Source organism: Onychomys torridus, chromosome 8 (assembly GCF_903995425.1).
Source record: "Onychomys torridus chromosome 8, mOncTor1.1, whole genome shotgun sequence".
NCBI lineage: Eukaryota > Metazoa > Chordata > Mammalia > Rodentia > Cricetidae > Onychomys > Onychomys torridus.
This window is the reverse complement of record NC_050450.1, coordinates 59,590,246-59,612,978: the sequence shown is the minus strand read 5'-3', so window position 1 is coordinate 59,612,978 and position 22,733 is coordinate 59,590,246. Positions and strand designations below refer to the sequence as shown.

Below are 22,733 nucleotides of genomic sequence, written 5' to 3'. Positions count from 1 at the left end.
CTGTACTCCATCGCTCCTGCTGCTCAGCTGTGGGAAGCATGGAATTATCCACTCAGACTAGAAAAGGCACTCCAGAGAGCTAAGCACTGCCAACACAGCACACCAGGGATCACAAAGAGAGATCTGAACTGAGTTCCCAAGAGCAGTGAGCCCTGGAGAAGCTGATGGTGAGCATCTCCCTTGCAGGCTCATCAACTGTGGCCTCACATTCAGACACTGTGCGGACCTGGCCTCAGTGCTCAGGGTCAGCTCCAGTCTGACTGAGCTAGACCTGCAGCTGAATAACCTGGGAGACGATGGTGTGAGGCTGCTGTGTGAGGCGCTCAGGAATCCTTACTGCAACCTCAGAATCCTGTGGTAAGTAAGACCCTGGGATTCCCTCTGGGCAGGATGCAAGGGAAGGGACACAGGTGCATTACTAGATGACAAGACATAGAAAAGAAAAGGGACAGATAATGCACAGTCAGCCTGGCTCCTGACCAGCTGTGCCACTTATACCTGTGACATTGCACGTCGCTTTCTTCTCTAAAACTCAGTTTTTTTTTTATCTATTATATGAATGTCATATCCACCTTGATGATGGTAATGACATAAAATGTATATATGTAAAAACAAAGATAATACAAGGTAGGTAGCTGGGCACTGTGCAATCATGTGTATTAGCAAGACTATTATTCTTACAGACTACCAGGTTTGCCTTACTCCAAGACATGTTTCAATCATTTATTCATTCATGAATCCATGGATGCATACATCCATATCAGGGCCCCTGTGTTCCAAGCATTGGTCCAGACCCTAGGGATAGAGTCACAAACACACATGACTCTGTCCTCCTGAAGTTTGGTTAAAAGAGACAGACATATTACCTGTTAGCCATGATTCAGTATTGACCATCTCTGCTGAATGCTGTGCAGCCAATGGTATTATGCGAATGTAATGCTGTGAGATTCAACTTTATTGAATGGCTCAGGAGGGCTTCTTCTAGGCCTGACAGAGAAATAGGCCTTGGTTGGGCCCACCTGGAGACAGCAGCCCAGGCAATGGCAGAGTTGGACAAAGCTTTGGAACAGAAAGTGGTTGAATTCCTGGAGGGCTGTGGGACTATATAGAAGCTTATGGTGGTCCTCTTTCCAGAATCCCACAGGGGATATGGCCATGACCTCCAACCACTGGGAAAGCTGATAGCTACAGCGCTGTCATTTTCTAACAAGAGTCCCTCATTTCTGGTCATGTACCTTTCCCTGGGACAGTCTGTCTCCAATGACTGACATGCGGGGGAGGGTATAAAGGTCCAGCCCCTCATTTCAGCTCCAGAAAGTTCCAAAGGTCCTCATACTGGGTTCAGATCTCCCTGAACACTAAACAGGCCCCACTGAGACTGGGTCATGGATACATCTCCCTCCATTCAATCTGCTGCTCTCCATCCTTTGTGCTGGTTTTGATTGATGAATAAGCCTATATAAGGCTCCTCTGGCTCCATCTACAGACAACAGAGTCCAGGATCCTGGACCCTGAGGCTTCATGATCCTGTGGTGGATCCCAGAAGAAACATCCCCCTCTTGTGCTTACAGGCTGGACCAGGCTGCTCTCAGTGACCAGGTGATGATGGAGCTCAAAGCTGTGGAGGCAAAGAATCCACAGCTGCTCATCTCCAGCATATGGTAAGGGGTGGACACAGAACTCCTACTCCTACTGGTCAACCCAGGCACTATGTTTCTGCTCCAGAGCTGAGAGGAGGGAACAGGGTCCTGAGGTGATGAGAAAGACAAACAGAGCCAGGAAGAAACCAGGAACCACAGCAATCAAAGTGAGAATGGATTCTGTGTGCCAGGGGTTGTCTTTTTTTTTTCTTTTAGTTAAAAAAGTAGAATCATATAACATGCCTACATAAGTTCTTTCATTGGAAAAAAGAATATGAAAGGTGAGTTAATGGTTGAGTCCTCTGGGCACAGCAAGTGTGACAATGGTGAGCACCAGGAAACCCAGACCACTGGAACAATGAAAGCAGAAACTACATTTTAAAAGATACAGAAAATCTCTTAGAGGACAAAACCACCATGGGTATCACTGTCCCAACCCTAATGTTCACACACACATATACACAGGAGTATGTGCACAACACACACACACACACACACACACACACACACACACACACTGTACTATGGGATATAAAGCCCCAGGAGATGAAGGTCATTTTCCACCCTCGGGGGCTGTGCTGAAGCCCCATGCTCTCCAAGTTTAGTCAATTCCAGTTCATAACCATGAATTCCACCTGTCTTCTAGTTCCTAGCTGCCATCCCTGCTGACTCAGAATCTTGGGTGGGGAAGCTTCCTTCACTGAGCTTTATGACTCCACTGCCTGTCCAGGTGACATTTGAGCACAGTGATCTGAGAGCCACTGGTCTAGAGGTCAGTGAACAGGAAAGGGTGACATAGGAGGGCCTGGGGGGGGGGACAGACACCACAACAAGAACTACAGACCATGCTAAGAACCTTCTGCTTCTTCCCAGAGGAAATGAGAGGCACTCCAGTGCCTCAGCTATGAAGTGGCATCTCCACCCATTTTTTATGGTCGCCTACTATGTAGAAAATGAGCTAGAAGGGACCAGATCAGAAGCAGGGATGCCTGTCAGAGGATGCTGCAGTGGTTCAGGACAATACTCACTTCATCTTGGGTTGGGGTGGAGTCTGTGGAGGAGAAGAGGAGAGAACAGAAAGGAGAAAGATCTAGAAGGTACTGTCTAGGTGATTAGCATTAAGGGTGAGTGATTATCAGTTTGTTTTGTGCAACTATAACACAATGTCTGACATTGAGCACTTAACAAAAAGAATTGAGATTATTTCTGGCAGTTTTATTTACAAGGAAGGGCAAGGGAATGGACCCTATATCTAGAGAAGCCCTTCTTCCTGTTCTATCTGACTGCACAACTGGGAGCTCAGAGAGTGGGAGGTCAAGGTGACTTTTGTGACAAGTCCTGTCAAGCCACAGGATCTACTCCTGTCATGATGGCATTAACCCCTTCATGATCTCACTGTATCTTATCCTTCATCCTATCAGCACTCGGGCATTGGAGATTAACTTTCTTAATGGGGTCCTTCTGGTGCCAGCCCCTAAGGCCCCTTTCAGAGTCCAGAAAAGATGCTACAACAAGCGAGGGAAATTTAAGGATCTGAGGGCAAAGGAGTGAATCAGCTCACACCGTTCTTCTTTGTGTGCCTTTTTATTGTTCAGCTGCTCCCTAAATCTACAGCTTCTTTTCAGCTCATTTTTCCTAAGTTCTGTTTGTCTATAATTTCTTAGCTCTAATTCTCTGTTCTAATCCTCCTGCTTCTTCTCATCTAGTCTAATAACACTCTTTACAGGAGGCTTGAAGCAATAATAAAAATTACAAGCTTTACCTCTCTTTGGTCTAAATCACATTCCTAGGGTAAGCGATAAGGAGTCAAGCCATTTATTATGGCAAACCAAAGTTTCAAGGTTTCGGGACCAGAGGAGGGGGCACAGTACCCAGTGTGACAAACTCTGAGACACAGCTCTTTATGAGCAGACTTGGCAAGAGAAGACCTGGCATGCTTTTCTTAGGTGCTTTGTGTAGTAACTTTGATTAACCACCTACAACTCTGACCTTATGCATAACTGTAAAGTTTTAAACTTATGATCTATTTATGAAGGCCTTTAGTCTAGTTTGAACTTGCTCTGAGGTAAAAATAATCTAATTGTGTGCAGTTTGTGTTAGACTGAGAGAAACTGTTATTTTCTGAGTAAACAAAAAAAAAACCAACAAAGCAGGCTTTAAGTGTCTACAATCCACATGGGACAATAGCTCTAGCTATGAAACATATCCTAGCATATTTTCTACATATCAAAATTGTACAGCTAATGAAAAGTTATCTTTCTGACCATCCACAGATATATGTGTGCCCATAAGATTGAGATACAATCATGCGATTACATATACACATTTCATGAAAATGCATGGTAATGGGGAGATAGCATAGTTGTTATTGCACAGGAAATTACAGATAGGAGCAACAGTCAGTAGCCTGCAAGCCTTACTTGACAGAGTACCCCATCTAAGAATCATTCCTCTGCAGGTTGACATCTTAATTATCAATTGCTATAAGCTGTATTTGCATCTTGGCCCACAATAGCTCGTGATATTGGCTGCTGACACTTTCTAATGAGTAAACATTGGGAACACATTCAAATAAAAGCAAAGGAGGGGTTGAGATGATCCCCATTCAAGCATCATGGATACCCAGAAGAATGGGGGGGGGGCCTTCAAAGAGTTCTGGCCATGAGAAGAAGCACAAGACTGAGTTCCAATACAGATAAATTGGATCTTTTGTGGGGATATTGAGTACACAGCCCTGGTTTCCTTGACATCTGAGGAAATGAACATGTCTATGTATAGGAAGCCACATGTGATGGACCCTACTAAGAACCTGTATGGAGAAGAAATGGGTGATAGCCCGACCTCATTCAAGGATCAAAGACTACAGTCAGGTATGTATGGGTTCAGACCCAGAGCATCATACTTGGCAGATGAAGAAGTCATCATTTCTTTCTTTTTTAAATATTTTTTTAGAATTTAATACACAAGTATTATATTTACATCATCTCCAGCCCTCAGTCTGCCCACTCCAACAACTCCTGTGTCCCACCAAGAAAGACTCTTAAATTCATGACCTGTTCTTAAATATTACTGTTAAGTATATGTGTATTTACATATGTATATATAAATACAACCAATGAGTCCATTTAGTGTTGGTCATATATATGTTTCAGATTGAACACTTGGGACTAGATAACCTACTAGGAAATTCTTCCTGGGTTGGGGGAGACTGATTTTTATCCCTCTGCTACCAGCTATTAATTGCTTATAGCTCTTCATTTAGGAGTGTGGCATTATCAGATTTCCCCATCCACATTAGCATGTCAACTAGAGCTGTTATTGTGAAGATATTGTTGAGATTTCAGGAGCAACATCCCTGTCATATAGAGGGAAGATTATGTGCAACAGATGTCCTGGAGTCAGTCATCATTTCTATCCCCCTGTTTCTGGCATAAAACAATACAGGCTCTCTACAAACAAGAACATTACCCCTTGCAAGGCCTTCCACATCTAGAACCCAGAGAAAACACTTCTTTCTTTTCTCCCTGCCTTAAGGGCTTCTGATGCCCCTTTTTCAAGTCTGTGACTTGCATCAGTCTCTATACCAGGGCTCTGTGTCTCATTCTAAGCTGCTATGTCCTGAGACTTACCTCCCTGTGGTGATGTATCATGTCCCCCAATATACTGTGTCTCCCAATAAAATAAAACTTGCCTGGAGATGAGAGGAAAAAGCCAGCCACTATACAAAAATCATGCAAAGTTAGCACACGCCTTTAATCCTATCATTTGGGAGGCAGGGGTCTATCTGGATCTATGTGAGTTCAAGGCCACACTGGGAACAGAGCCAGGTGTGGTGGCACACACCTGAAATTCCAACACTAGTTAACTATGGAGGTCTGTACAGACAGACAGGAAGTAACAGACCTGGGCAGGAGGAGGAAGTGATGTAGCTGGGCAGAGAGAGCAAATCAGATGGCAGAACAAGGCATATAGGTGTGAGCAGACAAGAAGTCTCACTTTTGGAAGCTGTGGAGTTGGTGAGGTAAGATTAGTATGTAGCTGTTCCTATTCCTCTGATCTCTCTCAGGTTTTCACCCCTATATCTGGCTCCATGATTTCTACTAATAAGATCATTTATAAATTTGCCTACACCTCTCTATCCCTACTCACCTATATTATGAGTTATGTTCTTGTCTTTTTCAACATGCCCACTTGAGACATTCTAGGAAAATCAACACTTATGGACCAGTAAGATAGAAAATAGCTGTCTGGGGAGTAGGTATTATGGTGGGATGGTTGGTCAAAAACACAGTGGAAAGACAATAAAATAAAAAAAAAAAAAATATATATATATATATATATATATATATATATATATACATACTTTATGTATATATACTTTATGTGTGTGTATGTATATATATATATATATATATATATATATATATATATATTTATAAAACAATATTTATATCAAGGAAAAGCACACAGGTAGCCTGATGAAAACTATAGGCACACTTCCTGCTAAAACCTAGGCTGGAGAACCTGGAAAAGAATTCAGCCATGGTCTGTCTATTTCTGGGGAAAGCTGTGGAGATGAGCCTGGACAACATAGAGTGACCTCTGTCTGGGGAAAGCTGTGGAGATGAGCCTGGACAACATAGAGTGACCTCTGTCTGGCCATTTCTAGAGGAGTGGTACTCACAACTTGCACCACTAAAGACCTTCGATTCATCTCCCCCTGACTCTCCACGATACAAGCACCTGGAACCACTGGAGACTGAAGATGACTTCTGGGGACCTACAGGGCCTGTGGCTACTGAGGTGGTTGACAGAGAGAGGAACCTGTACCGGTGAGTGAACTCTGACTGGCAAAGGCTGGCTTTCCCCAGCACACTTTCCACACTTTTCACCTAGTCTCTACTGTCTTCTCCTTCCCTTAATAATGCAGGTGGCAAAGCCAGGACAGGAATAAGAAGCTTGTGATGTTATAAAAATAGGGGTCTTTTTTATACAATTTTCAGACATTTACCAAACTAGAGAGCACAAGATCTTCCTTGTTCAATTACTCAGCTCCAGTAAACATTTTTCCAAGTTTGTTTCAACTACTCACGTTCCCCCTGCCCCTTGTCATCACTGTCACAGTATTGTGAGTCCAGGACATTAGGTGACTTCACACACAAACATTTCGCTATGCCTTCCCCACAGTTAAGACAGGACCTCATCTTCCATGACCAGCACACCACTGCCACACCAACAGAGCTGACAGGAGTTCTTCATTCCATCTAAACAGTCTGTGCTCAACTTGGCTCAGTATCTGAAACGAGGTTTTTCTGCTGGTTATTTTATTCATGTTATAAACAGCATCCTTCTCCTCATTATATTTGGGTTCTCCTGTCTCTTAGATTTCCCTTAAATCCCTATAGTCTCTGCACTCCTGCTTCACTAACAACCACTGTGTGCCAAGAACCTGCTAGGATCTGAGAACGTGAGGATGAATTCAGCAGCTTTATCCTCCAAGGGCCATAGTCCCTATGAGTAATGAGTGACTGTATCCACAGTCATAGTGTCTTCCATAACCTGTTGCCCTCCTCCAACACTGTCACAGTCACTGTCTCAGCTGGAGAAACTGTCATTTTCACTTCCTTCCACAGAAACTGACAATTGTCCACCTATGTGTCATCAAACAGAAAGCCTGAGAAAATCATTGAAGATCTTGGTAAAGCATTTTTCAGGACCAAGGATTTATCACTAATACTAGTAGATGAACTCTTATTTTTAGGAAATGTACTCTTTAAGAATACAAACACTAAAAACTGAAGATTTGTGTCAGTGGTAGAGCTCTTTCCTAGTGTGCACAAGGTCCTAGTTTGATCCCCAGAACTTCACACACACACACACACACACACACACACACACACACACACACACACACACATCTATTTCATCACCCTCATCATTACCACAGGCGTATCTAACTGCTCCAGGTGTGTGTTACCTGTAGGATTGCTCTAGATCACTCAGTACTCACAGGTCTGTAAGATGGTGTTGTCATTGTTACCCCTGTGTACAGATGAGGAAACAGATTTGAGGGTTAAATGACTTAATCAGGGATCCACAGAGAGACAGCAGAGGAACCAGAACTCAGAGCCATCTGGATGAAGTCTGCTGTGTCTCCAGCCCTGCACTGGGTCTGCACCCAGCAGAGGTGCAGGGCTGATGTTCACTGGTGTCTGCCTCTCCCTCTTCTAGAGTTCAGTTCCCTGTGCCTGGTTCCTACCACTGTCCCAACACAGGACTCCGCTTTGTGGTGACAAGGGCAGTGACCATTGAGATTGGATTCTGTGCCTGGAGCCAATATCTGGATGAGACTCCCTTGCAGCACAGTCACATGGTGGCTGGGCCTCTGTTTGATATCAAGGCTGAGCAGGGAGCTGTGGCTGCTGTGCACCTCCCTCATTTTGTGGCTCTCCAAGGTAACCAAGGGAAACATAAGGAGTAGATTGGTGGTATTGAGTGGAGTTGGCAGGTCATATAGGACAGTGTAGGATGGTGGGTGACGAGGAAAGTCTATGACTTCCTTAGTGAGGTAGAGCAGGTTATGAAGGTGGACACTGAGATGTTTTGTCATCTTTTCTTGTCTGCTGTATCTTCTTGGAACCACATGTGTCCCAGCCTTATGACATTATTTCTGTTTTACCTAAAGGAGTTTCCTTAGTAGAAAGTGGTGTTCTCAATAGCAATATTAACTAGAATTTATTAAGTGCTCTGTACATAGCCTATCTCTCAAGAGCTCAGCAGGAAACAGAGAATAAATTGAGCAATGTGAAATGATTGTTATAAGTAAGACAAAGGAAAGTAACAAGGATCATTTGGTACCCAGGATACCAAAATGTGAGCCTTTACACTCCTACAGGCAGGGAGAAAATGATGTCACTAGAATTCATTTGAGAACTGGAGTAAAAGAAGAGAGGTGTCCTAAGTAAAGGCGGGGGGCTCATAAAGTATCTGAACCTCAGTCATCACCCAAGATTCCTTTGAAAGATAGTTTAAGAAATGCAAAATTCCCAATGAACAACCTCATGAAGGAAACCATTACTACAGCTCTGTCGAGGCTACACAGCCAGACGACACTTAAGAAAGGAGAAAGCAGCAACAACAACAAGGATCCAGGTGTTGTACAACTGGCTAATGAGGCTGATTAACAATCTTGCTTCAAGGAGTACAGCAATAGGCCCATCATAGAGACCAGGAGAATCCAGTTTATAGCAGATGAAGCTGGTGTTTGTTCATGGTCTGAAGGTGATGAGCAGCCACAAGAGGGGAGATCTGACACTGAAGAAGTCATGAGAACTAACACAAAGAAACATGGGCTGCTCCAGCCAATAGAAGAACAACTAATAGAGAACAAGCTAAGTATACCCTAGGTTAAAGACATTCCTATTTAATGGCAATCTCACAAGAAGAAAACAAATAAAGGTGAAGACACAAAGCAGGACTTGGTTGAAAAGAACTCACAAAACAAATACAAACAACCAAGACATCTACAAACACACAAGGCCCTAAGCTCCAGACTCTAACATGGGAGCAATGCTACCCAGATGGCGACTTCCTAGTGTGTCTGAGGCCCATTCAACAAGGCCACACAGAGCTTCTGGTCTCCCCAACAACACTTGCCCCAGTCACCACTCAAGCTTCTTCCCAGCAGGCCACCACCTTTCCTGTACCTTACGCCCACTCTCAGATGGGACAATTGCCCCACTGGAATATTGAAACAAGGTGGTTCTGTTACAGTGTAGGAAGCAACAATGTGCAGCAAGAACAGTCACAGGGCTAGGTGGTGTGGGTGCATTTCCCTTTGGGATTTACCACTGTGAGGTTATCGATTGCCTGTGTTTTTATGGATGCATCTGACTTCCTTAGGTTGGAGTTTTCCTTCTAGTGCTTTTTGTAGGGCTGGAGTTGTGGAAAGTATTGTTTAAATCTGGTTTTGTCTTGGAATGTCTTGTATACACTGTCTATGGTGATTGAAAGCTTTGCTGAATATATTAGTCTAGGCTGGTATCCACAGTCTCTTTTTTTTATTATATTTGTGTTTTAATTTTACACATTGGCCATGGGTTCCCCTGTCCTCCCCCTTCCGCTCCCACCCCTACTTTCCCCCCAGCCCCTCCGCTCCATTCCTATTTCCTCCAGGGCCAAGACTCCCCTGGGGATTCATTTACACCTGGTGGATTCTGTAAGAGCGTGAGTTGTTGAGACCAAGATTGGAAAAAGCACAGGAACAAATATCTACAGTCTCTCTCTCTCTCTTTTTTTTTAATCAAATACCTTCTATTTTTTTCTTTATCATTATGTGTTTTAATTTTTATACATCAGCCATGGGTTCCCCTGTCCTCCCCCCTCCCGCCCCCACCCCTACCTTCCTCCCAGCCCCTCCCCTCCATTCCCATGTCCTCCAGGATCAAGGCATCCCTGGGAATTCATTTAAACCTGGTGGATTCAGTATAGGCAGGTCCTGTCATCTACAGTCTCTTAATGTCTGCATAATGTCTATCCAGGACCTTCTGGCTTTCAGAGTCTCCACTGAGAAGTCAGATGTTATTCTGATGATCTGCCTTTATTAGTCACTTGGCCTTTTTCCTTTGCTGCTCTTAATAGTCTTTCTTTATTCTGTATGGTTAGTTGTTTAATTATTATGTGGTGAGGGGACTTTTGGGGGGTATAGTCTATTTAGTGTTCAATAAACTTCTTGTATCTTCATAGGCAATTCCTTCTTTAAGTTGGGAAAGTTTTCTTCCATGATTTTGTTGAATATATTTTCTGTGCCTTTGTGTTGGTATTCTTCTCCTTTTTCTATCCCTATTATTCTTAGATTTGGCCTTTTCATGGTTTCCCAGATTTCCTGGACATTTTGTGTTATGACTTTTTTGGCTTTGGTGTTTTCTCTACACCAGAGATTCTCTCTTCCATCTCCAGTATTCTGTTGGTTATGCTTGCATCTGTAGTTCCTATTTGTTTACTCAGATTTTCTATTTCCAGAAATCCCTTGGTTTGTGTCTTCTTCCTTGTTTATATTTCAATTTTCAGATCTCAGACTGTTTCCCTCACATGTTTCATTGCTTTTCATGGTTTTCTTGGCTTTCTTTAAGGGATTTATTGATTTCTTCCAATTTTTTGCTTGTCTTTTCCTCAGTTTTTTAGGGGAATTTTTCATCTCATTTTTAAAGGCCTCTATCAACTTTATAAAGTTATTTTTAAGGTCACTTTCTTCTGGTTCTTCTATGTTGTGATGTTCAGGTCTTGCTGTTGTAGAACTGCTAGGTTCTGGTGATACCATATTGCTCTTTATGCTGTATGTATTTTTGCACTAGTGTCTACCCATCTCTTCCTCAATCTAATAAGTGCAAGAGTGTCTGTGTCTGAGCAAGCTGCTTTTGGTCCAATCTGTGCTTGTTGTGGCTGTGTCTCAGAGCACACTGGGTCTAATCTTAGCTCTTGGTCTAATTGGAGCTGATTCTCTGTCTCAGGCGCCACTCTTGGTCCAATAAGAGCTGGAAGATTCTGTGTCTCAGGAAGCCTCTGGGATCACAAGGGTATGGGTATGTTTGGGAAAGGCCATGGGTCTTGTAGATTGCAGGGTTATGATAGGAGGTTTTGGTGGGGGATCCTGTCCACAGAAGTCTTCCCTGCTGGCTGGAAACTCCTGGTCCAATTAGAACTGGAGGATTCCATGTCTCAGGAAGCCTCTGGAGTCACAGGGGGATGGGTACATTTGGGATAGAGCATGGGTCTTATAGATTGCAGGCTATGATGGGGGATTTAGGAGTATGCCTGCAGGAGTTTTCCCTACTGGCCAGCAGCTGGGGCAGCAAGGGGTGTGGGTTCCCAGGGACTGGTTGTGTCCCGGGGCCTAGGTCCTAGAGGCAGGACTCTCTGGGTAGGAGAAGAGTCACTCACCTCTTGGTCCAATGAGAGCTGGCGGATTCCATGTCTCAACATACAATGACACAGAATAAACATTGCCATTCAAAAATGGAAAAATAGGGGCATTCCAAGGAATGATCAGACCGCAGGACAAAAACTCCATCAGCATAAACACCAATTTCTGCAGCTTCTTGTCCAGCTATAGAGCTCATGATGTCATTCACAGGGGTACAAAAGTAGCTCCAGCTCTTCAGTTCTACCACATGAAGCACACCTAGTCTCTCTCTTGGGCCAACTGACTACTCCTTGCCTACATAACTCCTACTACAACTTTCTTCAGCAGAAAAAAATGTGGTTCTGGCTTCTCCAACATTCTAGGATGTCCAGTCCACCTTAGGCTTCACTTTCAAAGATTCACAGAAGGTGCTCTCAGGTCCTCCTTGCAGGATCTTTGACTCTGGCACATTGTCTGGCCTCAGCTGCTGTCTGAAACTGTGGAGCTTAACTCAGTGGCCTATTAATCTAGTATCTTTCACACCTAAAAACTATACTGATGACACTGCCAAGTTCTGCTCCAAACTAGAAATGTGGACTGCCCTTTCCACCCTGAACCATAGCTGTATGATGTGCTGATCATGTGGAAACACTTCCTTGAGCATTTACATGTGTGGAACAGGAAAAATCATCACTTAAGGCTTTCTGACTTAAATGAACTTGGATCTTCACAAGAAAATCTCCTTCCATTATGCCCTGAGGTCTGTATCTAAGGTGATTCTAGATTTTTATCAAGTTCACATTTGACCTTAACCATTCCATGGATGCATCCAGCTTTGTCTTCAATGGGCAAAGGTAGGTACCCTTGGGTCTTGTTCATAACAGCAAACTCCACCCTGAACAAGCATATTGGAGGGCACTGCCAAACCCAAAACATTGAGGCTAGTGATGGCAGCACCTCAGAGAACCTGCTGGGTGTCCAGTTTCTGACAGTAGACTCTGAGACTGTATTCTTTGGATCTATAAAGACCATCAAGAACCTCCACTCCACTGTGAATGTTCCCACAGCAGCTAGACAGGGCAAAAGTCAAGGCTGCTCCAATGAGGGGCAGTTTGCATGAGTCACCTCTGGCAGCAGGCCACACTCACCTCCTTGGCATAGTGAATCAGTAGTATGGAAAAATTTTATTGATCTGATATGTACTCACTAGGGATTATTTAATAAATCTTCACACGTTTTTGTTCACAGTATTTCTCATAAACATAAACAAATAGGTAAAATCCAAAAGACATCATGACCCAAGAATTGATAGGAGAAATATTTTATTGAGACTTAAAGATTCAGAGGGTGAGTCTGTGACCATCATGCCAGGGAGCATGGCAGAAATCAGGCAGGCTTGGCACCAGAGCAGTAGCTGAGAGCTTACATCCTTATTGTCAAGGAGGAGAGAGAAAGGAACCTGGAAACAGCACAAGCTTTCCAAAACTCTAAGCCCACCCCAGTGACATATCTCCTCCAACAAGGCCACACCTCCTACTCCTTCCCAAACAATTCCACCAACTATGGTGGCCATTCTCATGCAAACCACCACAATCATTCTAAATCCTAGGGTGCTATTTTTCCAGCCAAGCAGGGTTCAACGGAAACACTAAATCTACATCTCTGAATCTGTTCTTTCAGAGGGACAGGTGGACATCTCCTGGTTCAGTGTGGCCCACTTTCAAGAACATGGCATGGTCCTAGAAACGCCAGCCAGAATGGAGCAGCACCACACAATCTTGGAAAACCCAAGCTTCTCCCCAGTGGGAGTTCTGCTGAGACTGATCCCTGCTGTCAGACACTTCATCCCCATCACTTCCATCACACTGATCTACTATCACCTCAGTCTCGAGGAAGTCACCCTTCATCTCTACCTCATCCCCAATGACTGCACCATTCGGAAGGTGACACTGAGAATCACAGAAGCGGGGCCAGGGTGGGCTGACAGAAAACTTGAGATGCAGCTAGTGAGCCCCTAGTTTCTCAGCTTGGGGTGGATATTCAGTTCCATAAGATATATGCTGGTGTTTATAATCCTGCTGTCTTCTTGGCCCCCTCACACCAGAGTCTCCCCCAACTGCCCTTAATGTTCCTTTAGCAATCTCTATACAGCCTTCTATGGCCTCTTTCCACCCATCAGAAGAAAGCAAATACTCCATGCCCAACATATAGTCACCTTCCTTCCTCTCTGGCAGCGTCCTTGTTCCCACAATGAACGTGACAAGAGCCAATAATTCAACAGTCTGTGTGACTGAACACAAGCAGAAGGGTGACCAGGAGGTGTCACCACCCAACCCCACTCAAATGTGCTGATCACCCACCTCACCTTATTCAGACCAGATAGATGTTGTAGCCCAGAACTCTAGTTAAGTCACTGTCTGCAATGTTCCCTAGGCCATTGATGATGAAGAAATGAGATTCCAATTTGTTCGAATAAATAAGCCACCCCCAGTAGACTCTCTTTATATTGGCTCCCGCTACACAGTGTCTGCTTCCAAGAAGCTGGAAATCAACCCAAAGGTGAGCATCCAAGTATTTGCTTCTTTTCATGGTTAGATGCCAGGCTTGGGAAACTGTGGGGCAGGTTACAAGGTTTAGCAGCAAACTGCAATTAGGAAGAAAACAATTGGGATTTGGGATGAGCAAGAATACATACAAGTTAGGTAGAAAACAATGTAAAGGACCACACTGGAATACAGAAGGTCCAGAGAATTGAAGAATTAGATTCAATATGGCACAGAGAAAGGGCCAGCCTAACATGACAGCAGCCCCGACTTAAGATGTGTGAGCAGGACTTTCAGGATGAGCTCTCACTTGCCATGGTTTGAATCTGAAATGTCTCCTACAGGAGTAAATGTTAAACATTTTATCCCCAGTTTAGTATTGCTAGTATTTGGGGAGTTGTGGAAACAAATATGTGAGGCCTGGCCATCAGAAGCAGACCACTGGTGGCAGGCTGTGAGGGCTATAGCCATGCCCTGCTCCCACCTCAGACTTGGATTCCTGATCCTTTGGGATATAACAAGCTGTGTCACAATCTCCTGCACCAAGAATGTAGCCCCAGCTTCCATGTGTTCCCCACCATGAAACTAAACAACATAAACTCTTCCTCAAGTTGTTTTCTATCATGTTTTTTCCAGTGATGAGAAAAGAAACAGCATGATGGGAATCTTAGCTGGATCAATAAGCATTCTCCGTATTTTTGTTGCTACATTCTTTCTATGTCCTCTTCCACAACGTTCCAACTTCTGATTAAAGATGTACATTCAAAGGCTGTGGGTTACCTTAAGGCAAAAGACAGCCAGTGTCTAAAGTGATGTGCAAGATCAAGAAAGTATGAGTAAAGCTTTTCACATGAGTAGAAGCTTCTCTCTCTCTCTCTCTCTCTCTCTCTCTCTCTCTCTCTCTCTCTCTCTCTCTCTGTCTTTCCAGGAACTGGAGCTGTGCTACAGGAGCCCTGGGGAATCCCAGCTCTTCTCTGAGATCTATGTTGATCACATGGGTTCAGGGATTAAGCTCCAGATTAAAGACAAGAAGCATCAGAATCTCATTTGGGAAGCCTTGATGAAACCAGGTAAAATTAGTTTAGGTCCAGACATCCCAAAGGTTGAAGAAAGGCAATGAGTAGAGAGAGGTATGTTGTCACTAATTCTTGGTGTCATGAAATAGCCAGAGTAGTTTTGTTGCTTTTGTTAGATCCAAACATGTGGTTAGAGTTAGAGTGAGAGCAAGGAAGAGAGGGGTAGGAAAAGGTAAGGAGAAAAGAAGGAGAACAGAAGAGGGGGGACAGAGAAGAGGAGGGGAGACAGGAGAGAAGAGGAGTGGGGAGAGGAGAGAAGGGGGAGAAGGAAGAGGAAGGAAGCTCATGCAAGATATTCTATTCCAGGACATGCCTCCAGGGCCCAATTCCTCTAACTGTGCATTCTTATAGTTTCTAATACCGTTCTCAGTACTCGTGCAATTATGAGTGCACTAATATATGAGTTTATTCATAAAATCACAGTCCTCATGGCTGAACATCCTCTGATTACTGCTGCAGGACTAATCTTCCAACACATGATCATTTATCAGGAAGCATAACACATCTACACCACCGCATGTCCTAAGCCCCATTTTCTCAGTCCTGTATCCTGATTTCTGCCCCCAATGTCCTAGAAATGAGATTTTTGAGATGTATGAAGCATCTGGCTCTAGTTCACATTTAAATGTAAACAGCTAAATTGAAGGCATTTTTGTTATCATGAGATATTCAATCTAAAATCCATACATAATTTTAAATACATTTTGTTTTAACCATTTTATATATTCAGACAATGCATTCTAGTAACTCCACCGTAAACACACCTTCTTATCTTCCTTCTACTCCTACCAACCCTCTTCTTTAGTACAAATCCCTTCCCCACATTCATAAAGTTTTGCTTTGTGTCTCTCAAAGTTTAAGTGGGACCATATGTGTACCTGTGTGTTTTGAACTACCCAGTAGAACCAAGTGAATTCACCAGTGGGTACACATGGATTAGGTACATCCCTTCTCCCATAGTCTATTATTTGCCAGTATTTCAACACTAAGTGGTACTGTCCCTGTGAGTTGCTTCCCCATGTCCAGCTGACTGATGAGCAAGCTCTACTTGTGTGGGTCCAGAGACAGTAGGTGCAGGTGATTCTGTCCCACTATTCTTTCCAATTTCTCTTCCTAGAGGTTAAGGAGGTGATAGAAATATCTATTTATTCTCAGTATCTTGTAAAGAAATAGGAATGTGCATTCACCTCCATTCACAGCAGTGAGTGGCTTTTCTGAAGAAGACTGAAAGTAGCCTTTGTCTGTGGGATAAACATTGATATTTAGAAGGGCATTGACACTGTGTCCATTTAGCTAGGCAGCAATAGTAGCTAGTCTCAAGGGCCTATGATATCAAAAAACCTGGGTTTGTTCCTTTTATCAGTTTAAAATGCTAGGGGTGGATTCTATCTTGTGGAGCAGGCTTGAAAGGTAATAAGTGAGCACTGGTTGCTCCCACCACAGTTGTGCCACTATTTCAGCATGAGACCATCTTCCCTGGCAGGATGGTTGATGATACCTTTTCTTCCTCAGCAGCCTGAATAACAGCATCTGAATCTACAAAAGCTTCCAACTCAGTTCCAGCTTGAATTCTCTATATCACCTATCCAAGATGTGTGGTGTCTTAAGCAATAAGGTCTTATTCACTAGTTCTGATGGACAGCCAAGATGAATGAAATGCACCTGTATTGTCTAGGGAACCTCCAGGGGCTCCCTGCCAAGCAGCTCCTATGGAGATATCTCACAACTGGAACTGAGTTTTGTTATTGAACCTCATTACTTCTAAGATCTCCCATTTCAATCCTTATTCAGACAATCCTGACTTATGCTGTTGTGTTGAAATGGTGTCCCTACTTTTTACTCTACAAGATTCGGTGCATTAGGTTCCATATTAAGGTCTTTGATCATTTAGTTCGTTATTTAAAGGTGAGGCATGGGCATGTAGTTTAGTTCTTCCGTGCAGTGCTATCTAGGTTTTCCAGCACCATTTGTTTAACTGGCTCTCTTTCCTCCAAAGTATAACTTGGGTTCTTGGTCAAAGGCCAGGTAGCTATGGCTGTGTGAACTTTTACCCAGATTTCTATTCTATTTTATTGATCTTCACATCTCTTTATGCCAATACTATGCTGTTTTTACTACTATGGCTACAGTATTGGTTTGAAATCAGGTGTGATGAAGCTTTCCACAAAATTGTTTTTGTTCAGGATTACCTTGGATGCCCTATGTCTCTAGTGGTTCCACGTGTATTTCAGCATTATTTTCCACACTATCTGTGAAGAATGTCCCTAGCATATTAATTGGGACTGCATTGATTATGTAGTGTGCTTTTAATTGGATGGCTATTTTCACAATATTTACTCTTTCAAACAATGAGCACTGGGGGAGGAATGTCTTCTCATCCTCAAAGTCTTCCTTCAATTTCTTCCTTTCATATATATATATCTTAAAGTTCTTCTTATAAAGTGCTTTCATTTCCATGGTTAGGTTTTCTGTCCCAAAACTTTGTATTTTTATTCATTTGTTTGTTGGCTCTTGTAATTCATCCATATTTTCAAGCTGACACAGACAAGAGAAAACCAAATACTGACATTTCTTTGGTGAAGTAACAGTACAGTCTTAGCCTAACACCCACAATGCCAAAACCCAACTCCCCTAACCAATATCTGTGTGGATGCCCAGCCCTTGTCAGCTGTCAAACAGTGGTGGTTCCTGCTCCAGAGCTGCTAGAAACAGGCTTCACATGTGGTCAAGTAACTGCCTTTGCTCAGTCTTGACCTGACTGACTCACAGGTGGAGAGCTGACCTGCCCCAGCATCAGGCCAGGGTTTGAATCTCACTCCAGCACTTACTCTGCAGGCGATCTTGGAAAGTGACTTAACTCATTTGAGTCTGGCCTTCCTCACCTGTAAACTGGAGAGCAGAATTAGTTACTGGTAGGGTGATTGGAAAGGTTAAATGCTGTTCATCCCCATCTCACAATATGATCCTTAGCTGACGGGAGCAATGTTGCTGTTTTTCTTTATTAAGCCAAATTCTTCCTCATGATTTTGTTATGTTCTTTGGGACTCATTAAGATCTACTCCCTGGGTGGTGGTGGTGGCACACGCCTTTAATCCCAGCACTTGGGAGGCAGAGGCAGGCAGAACTCTGTGAGTTTGAGGCCGGCCTAGTCTACAAAGCAAGTTCCAGGAAAGATGCAAAGCTACACAGAGAAACCCTGTCTCGAAAAACAAAAAAGAAATAAAAAAAATAAAAAGAAAGATCTATTCTCTTCCATGTGTGAAAGTATTCCAATACTTGAAGATTATAACCATGGGCTTCTTGTGTCCCCAATCCTACATTTTGGTTTTTAAATTCATGTCATTCACTTTCTTCATTAGATGCTTCCATTTATCAACAAATCAGGATGCACAAAGATGGTTCAACTAGCATGGAGTGTACAAAATATCATCATTTTTTCACACAAATGGAACCAGGGCTTCCAATACTACAAACTGGGTTCTTGGGCTCACTTCTCTAAACTGTTAGAGCACAGTCAATTTAAGGTCTTTTCAAACCCCTGGGACTTACTCATGAGCTGAAACTTATTAGCCTCCCCCACTTGGTGCTAAAATTCACTCATTGTTTCCATGTGCTCAGTCTTGCTTCATCTTGATTCTTCCACCAAATCAAGAACACATGTTTGTGGCATGTACAAGGTCAAACAAGGACAAGAAAATAGTTTTCTACCCAGGATCGAATGTCAAATGATTTAAGCCAGCAAGGGACTTGGTTAGTTCTCCATGAGGAATTCAGTCTAGGATAAAAGTGAGGCTGTGGTTATGTGGAAGAAATATCTATTGCTCATTCACATGTCTTCTCTCTCTATGATGATAGTCCTCATGCCCAGATTCCCTGTGTGAATAAGGAAATGTTCATTTTCTAGAATATATCAGAATTTCTGTATACTTATATATCTACATATCCAGAACTATTCTCAAAATCTCAAGCATGGGTGAGAGTTTCACAGAGTGCACTGAGTGTTGGTGACAGGCATCGTTACAGATGCACCATCTCTCCTTTCTTCCAGGGGACCTGAGACCTGTACCACCCATGATCCCTGCAGGCCACAAAGGTCAGTAACAACTATATGAGGCCAAAGGAGCTGATAGTATTCTGCTGGTAGATGATCTAATCCTTGAGATAAGGACAGTGAGAAGGAGGGAGCCTCGTTTTCCAAACCTCACCAGGAAGGGTAGGAGAGGTGCATGCCCAGGGCAGAGTTCCTCTCTTGCCCCTCGCTACTACCCATGCTGACAATAACTCCACCACTCCCAACCTAAACACCCCACCATGAACCCATCATTCTAGTTAGGTGGAGTGTCAGACTAATAACTGGCCTCAGGAAGGATATAAGTATTATTTCAAATGACCTTCCAGAGGAAGGAGGGAGCCAGGGGTGCAGATAAGGTAAGTGGAGAGATCAAGAAGTGGACAGCCTGTGGGAGAGCCTAAAGGGGGAGCCTTTCTTCTCTCAGTGCCAGTCTCATCTTCACCCCTAGCTGCCCCTGCCTTGCTGCACTTCCTAGATGAGCATCGGGAGCAGCTGGTGGCCCGAGTGACATCAGTGGACCCTCTCTTGGACAAGCTGCATAATCTGGTGCTGAATGAAGAGGAGTATGAGTCTGTGCGGGCTGAGGCCACCAACCAAAACAAGATGAGGAAGCTCTTCAGCCTCAGCAGGTCCTGGAGCTGGGACAGTAAAGAGCAAGTCTACAGAGCTCTGAAGGACACCCATCCTCACCTGATCATGGACCTCTATGAGACGTCAAGAATTGTCTCTGAGAGATCCTGACATCTTAGTGGCTGAGGGATGGGCACTCAGTGATTCCTGACTCTGCCTGACTTTCTTTGGCTACTAAATCTATAACCCAGTGGTCATGTCAGTGGCCTTTCTGATGGCAATGTTTCCAGGACACCTCTTAGGGAACCAGATGTTCCCTCTTGACCTTCCCCAGTCAGCTGTTCATGTGGGATGAGCATCTCAGTAAACATCCAGTGGAGTCAACAATCTATCCACGTCTTGTCCAGCCTGCTCTTATGGCCTGAGGGACCAGTCTCAAAACCACCTGACACATCAGAATACAAGCAGGACTGGAGCGCATGGAAATGGAGACAGATGGTACTTTCCCTGGAAAGTGAATGTCTAATGAATAGGCAAGGAAGGGGGGCTTCTCAAACATTTACCACCCTCAAAACCTTTTTCCAAATTATTTTTATGTGCCTCTGGATATGTAGATATATAAGTATATAAATCAAACATTTTTACTAAAAATAAATCTTAAAGAAATTTATTATAAACAACACTTTGCTGTAATACAGTTTTACCATTTGTTAAAAATGATAGCAAATTTGCAAACGAATGAAATGCCTGTTTTTTTATTTTTTGCATTTGGAATTAAATCTTGATTGAATATTTGATGCTATAAGACACTGAGAATCTTCAGTGTCTCTCAGAGTTGATAGATATTTTACATAGAAGTGCAGCACATATTCCAGAGACTGGTGAAAAGTCTGTCCTAATTACAGGCCAAATTCACTTACCATCTCTTTGTGTAATCCAAGTCAATCACTCCAAACACAAACTTGTAAAATGGAATGTTCTCACATAACGCAATGCAAAGATATGTTAACCTGATTATTACATGCCAGATAATGAAAATGGGAATATATTTAAATCTTTACATTCAATAATTAAGTTATCGTGTTTCTGTGAGAACAGAAAGTCTCATATGTACAGGGAAAATGCTGTAATCACAGCAAACAATAGCCTAGACTCGGAGCCAAGATATTTCAGGAGCATCATAGAGGTTGTGTGGTGCTCGGGCTCAATCAGTGCAAAATACTCACGTTGTGTGCTCAGAACCACAGGAGTGAGGAAGTCACAGGGTACACACTGCAGAAACACCTCAGACTCAGTGCACATTTGAATTAATCTTGGCCACTGCATGTGCACAAACCTGTTGTTCTTGTCAATATTTTGCAATCCCACATTTCGTTGTCATCCCAAATGGAGGTGGGATTCACAGCTTAAGAAACTGATGTACAATGGTTAAAAAGATGGTGAACAGAAGGGTAGGCGGCTAAGAGCTGCTCCTGTAGAAGATCAGAGTTCTACTCCCAGAACCCACATCAGGCAGCTCAAACCTATAACACCAACTCCATGTGGAGGGATTCATGGCACCCATATACAGTTGCGCAATCAAATACACACACACAGAAACATGTACACAAGTGAACACAAACAGATTTCTTTTCTTTTTTTTTTTCATTTTTCTTTATTAAGAAATTTTCTACTCATTCCACATACTATCCACAGATCCCCCCTCCTCCCACCCACCCTCAGCCCTCTTTCCCAAGTAACCCCGCACCCCCACACCCCACAAATCGAGGTCTCCCATGGGGAGTCAGCACAGCCCAGCACTCTGAGCCTAGGCAGGTCCAAGCCCCTTCCCACTGCACCAAGGCTGTGCAAGGTGTCACACCACAGGCACCGGGTTCCAGAAGCCTGCCCATAGACCAGGGACAGATCCAGATCCCCCTGCCTGGGTGCCCCCCCAAACAGTTTGAGCCAAACAACCGTCTTCTGTGTCCAGAGGGCCTAGTCCAGGCGCATGGGGGCTCCACAGCCACCAGCCCACAGTTCACAGTCCACTAGCTTCCACTAGTGTGGCCGGTCATCTCTGCACATCCTCCCATCATGATCTCGATGTCCCTCACCTGCAGTATCTCTCCTCTCTCTCATCAGATGGATTCCCAGAGCTCAGCCTGGTGCCTGGCCATGGATCTCTGTATCTGCCTCCATCAGTCACTGGACAAAGTTATAAAACAATGATAAAATGGGATTCTTCTCCACTGCTCACCCATCTATCAGAATAGAACTTGAGTCTTCTGAGGCTGTGTGTTTGCTGCAGAGTAGGCCTGCCAGTCTCTATCCCCAAGACACCCAGGTTCCTTCTGCATCAAGCTTCTGCTCCCCTCCCAGCCAGGCCCATGACCAGAGCCATTAGCCTGGCTTCTCGGTGTCTCCCATCTTCTCCTCTGGACTCTTCAGGCATGCTGGCTCTGCCTATGGGAATCTGAAGCTTTCCCTCTTCTTCTCTCTTGGAACACAGTTTTTCCTTATTCTAACTCCTGCCCTACACTGGGTCACAGGCAGGCAGCTTCTCCCCAGACTTCTTACCCACAGTCCTCTAGTGCTTTATTTGACAAGAGATAGTTCCAAGTTTTGACCTCCCTTTCTGCTACATTTATTTCATCAGGAGTTTAGAAATAACATAAAACAAAAGGAATTGGGTAATTACAAGTGAAGTCAAGGTTTTGTTTGTTTATTTGTTTTTCATGACAGGGTTTCTCTGTGTAGCCCTGTCTGTCTGAGAACTCACTCTGTAGACCAGGCTGGCCTCAAACTCAGAGATCTGCCTGTCTTTCCCTCCTGAGTGCTGGGATTAACAGCCTGTGCCACCCCACCCAACCTGAAGTCAAGGTTCCTAAATGTGTTTGACAAATGTAACACACTGGAGTTATTTGTAAATAAGTGAAAATGCTAAAATAA

At 43.7% G+C, this 22,733-nt stretch overlaps 1 protein-coding gene across 6 annotated transcripts in view; it reads left to right on the top strand.

Annotated features, from left to right (window-relative positions):
* LOC118589946 (NACHT, LRR and PYD domains-containing protein 1a-like) overlaps positions 1–20,406 on the top strand; it is a 47,956-nt gene extending 27,550 nt beyond the window's left edge. For 5 of the 6 annotated variants that reach the window (XM_036197662.1, XM_036197659.1, XM_036197661.1 and 2 more), the window contains 10 exons: positions 187–357; positions 1,572–1,661; positions 4,419–4,510; positions 6,310–6,472; positions 7,872–8,095; positions 13,222–13,484; positions 13,975–14,100; positions 15,013–15,154; positions 19,209–19,253; positions 19,681–20,406. In XM_036197662.1, the coding sequence (XP_036053555.1) occupies positions 187–357; positions 1,572–1,661; positions 4,419–4,510; positions 6,310–6,472; positions 7,872–8,095; positions 13,222–13,484; positions 13,975–14,100; positions 15,013–15,154; positions 19,209–19,253; positions 19,681–19,973 (1,609 nt within the window). In that variant the 3' untranslated portion in view covers positions 19,974–20,406. The remainder of the gene's footprint in view (positions 1–186; positions 358–1,571; positions 1,662–4,418; positions 4,511–6,309; positions 6,473–7,871; positions 8,096–13,221; positions 13,485–13,974; positions 14,101–15,012; positions 15,155–19,208; positions 19,254–19,680) is intronic. The other variant, XM_036197664.1, reaches the window with a different exon arrangement.
* The last annotated feature ends 2,327 nt before the right edge of the window (positions 20,407–22,733 follow it).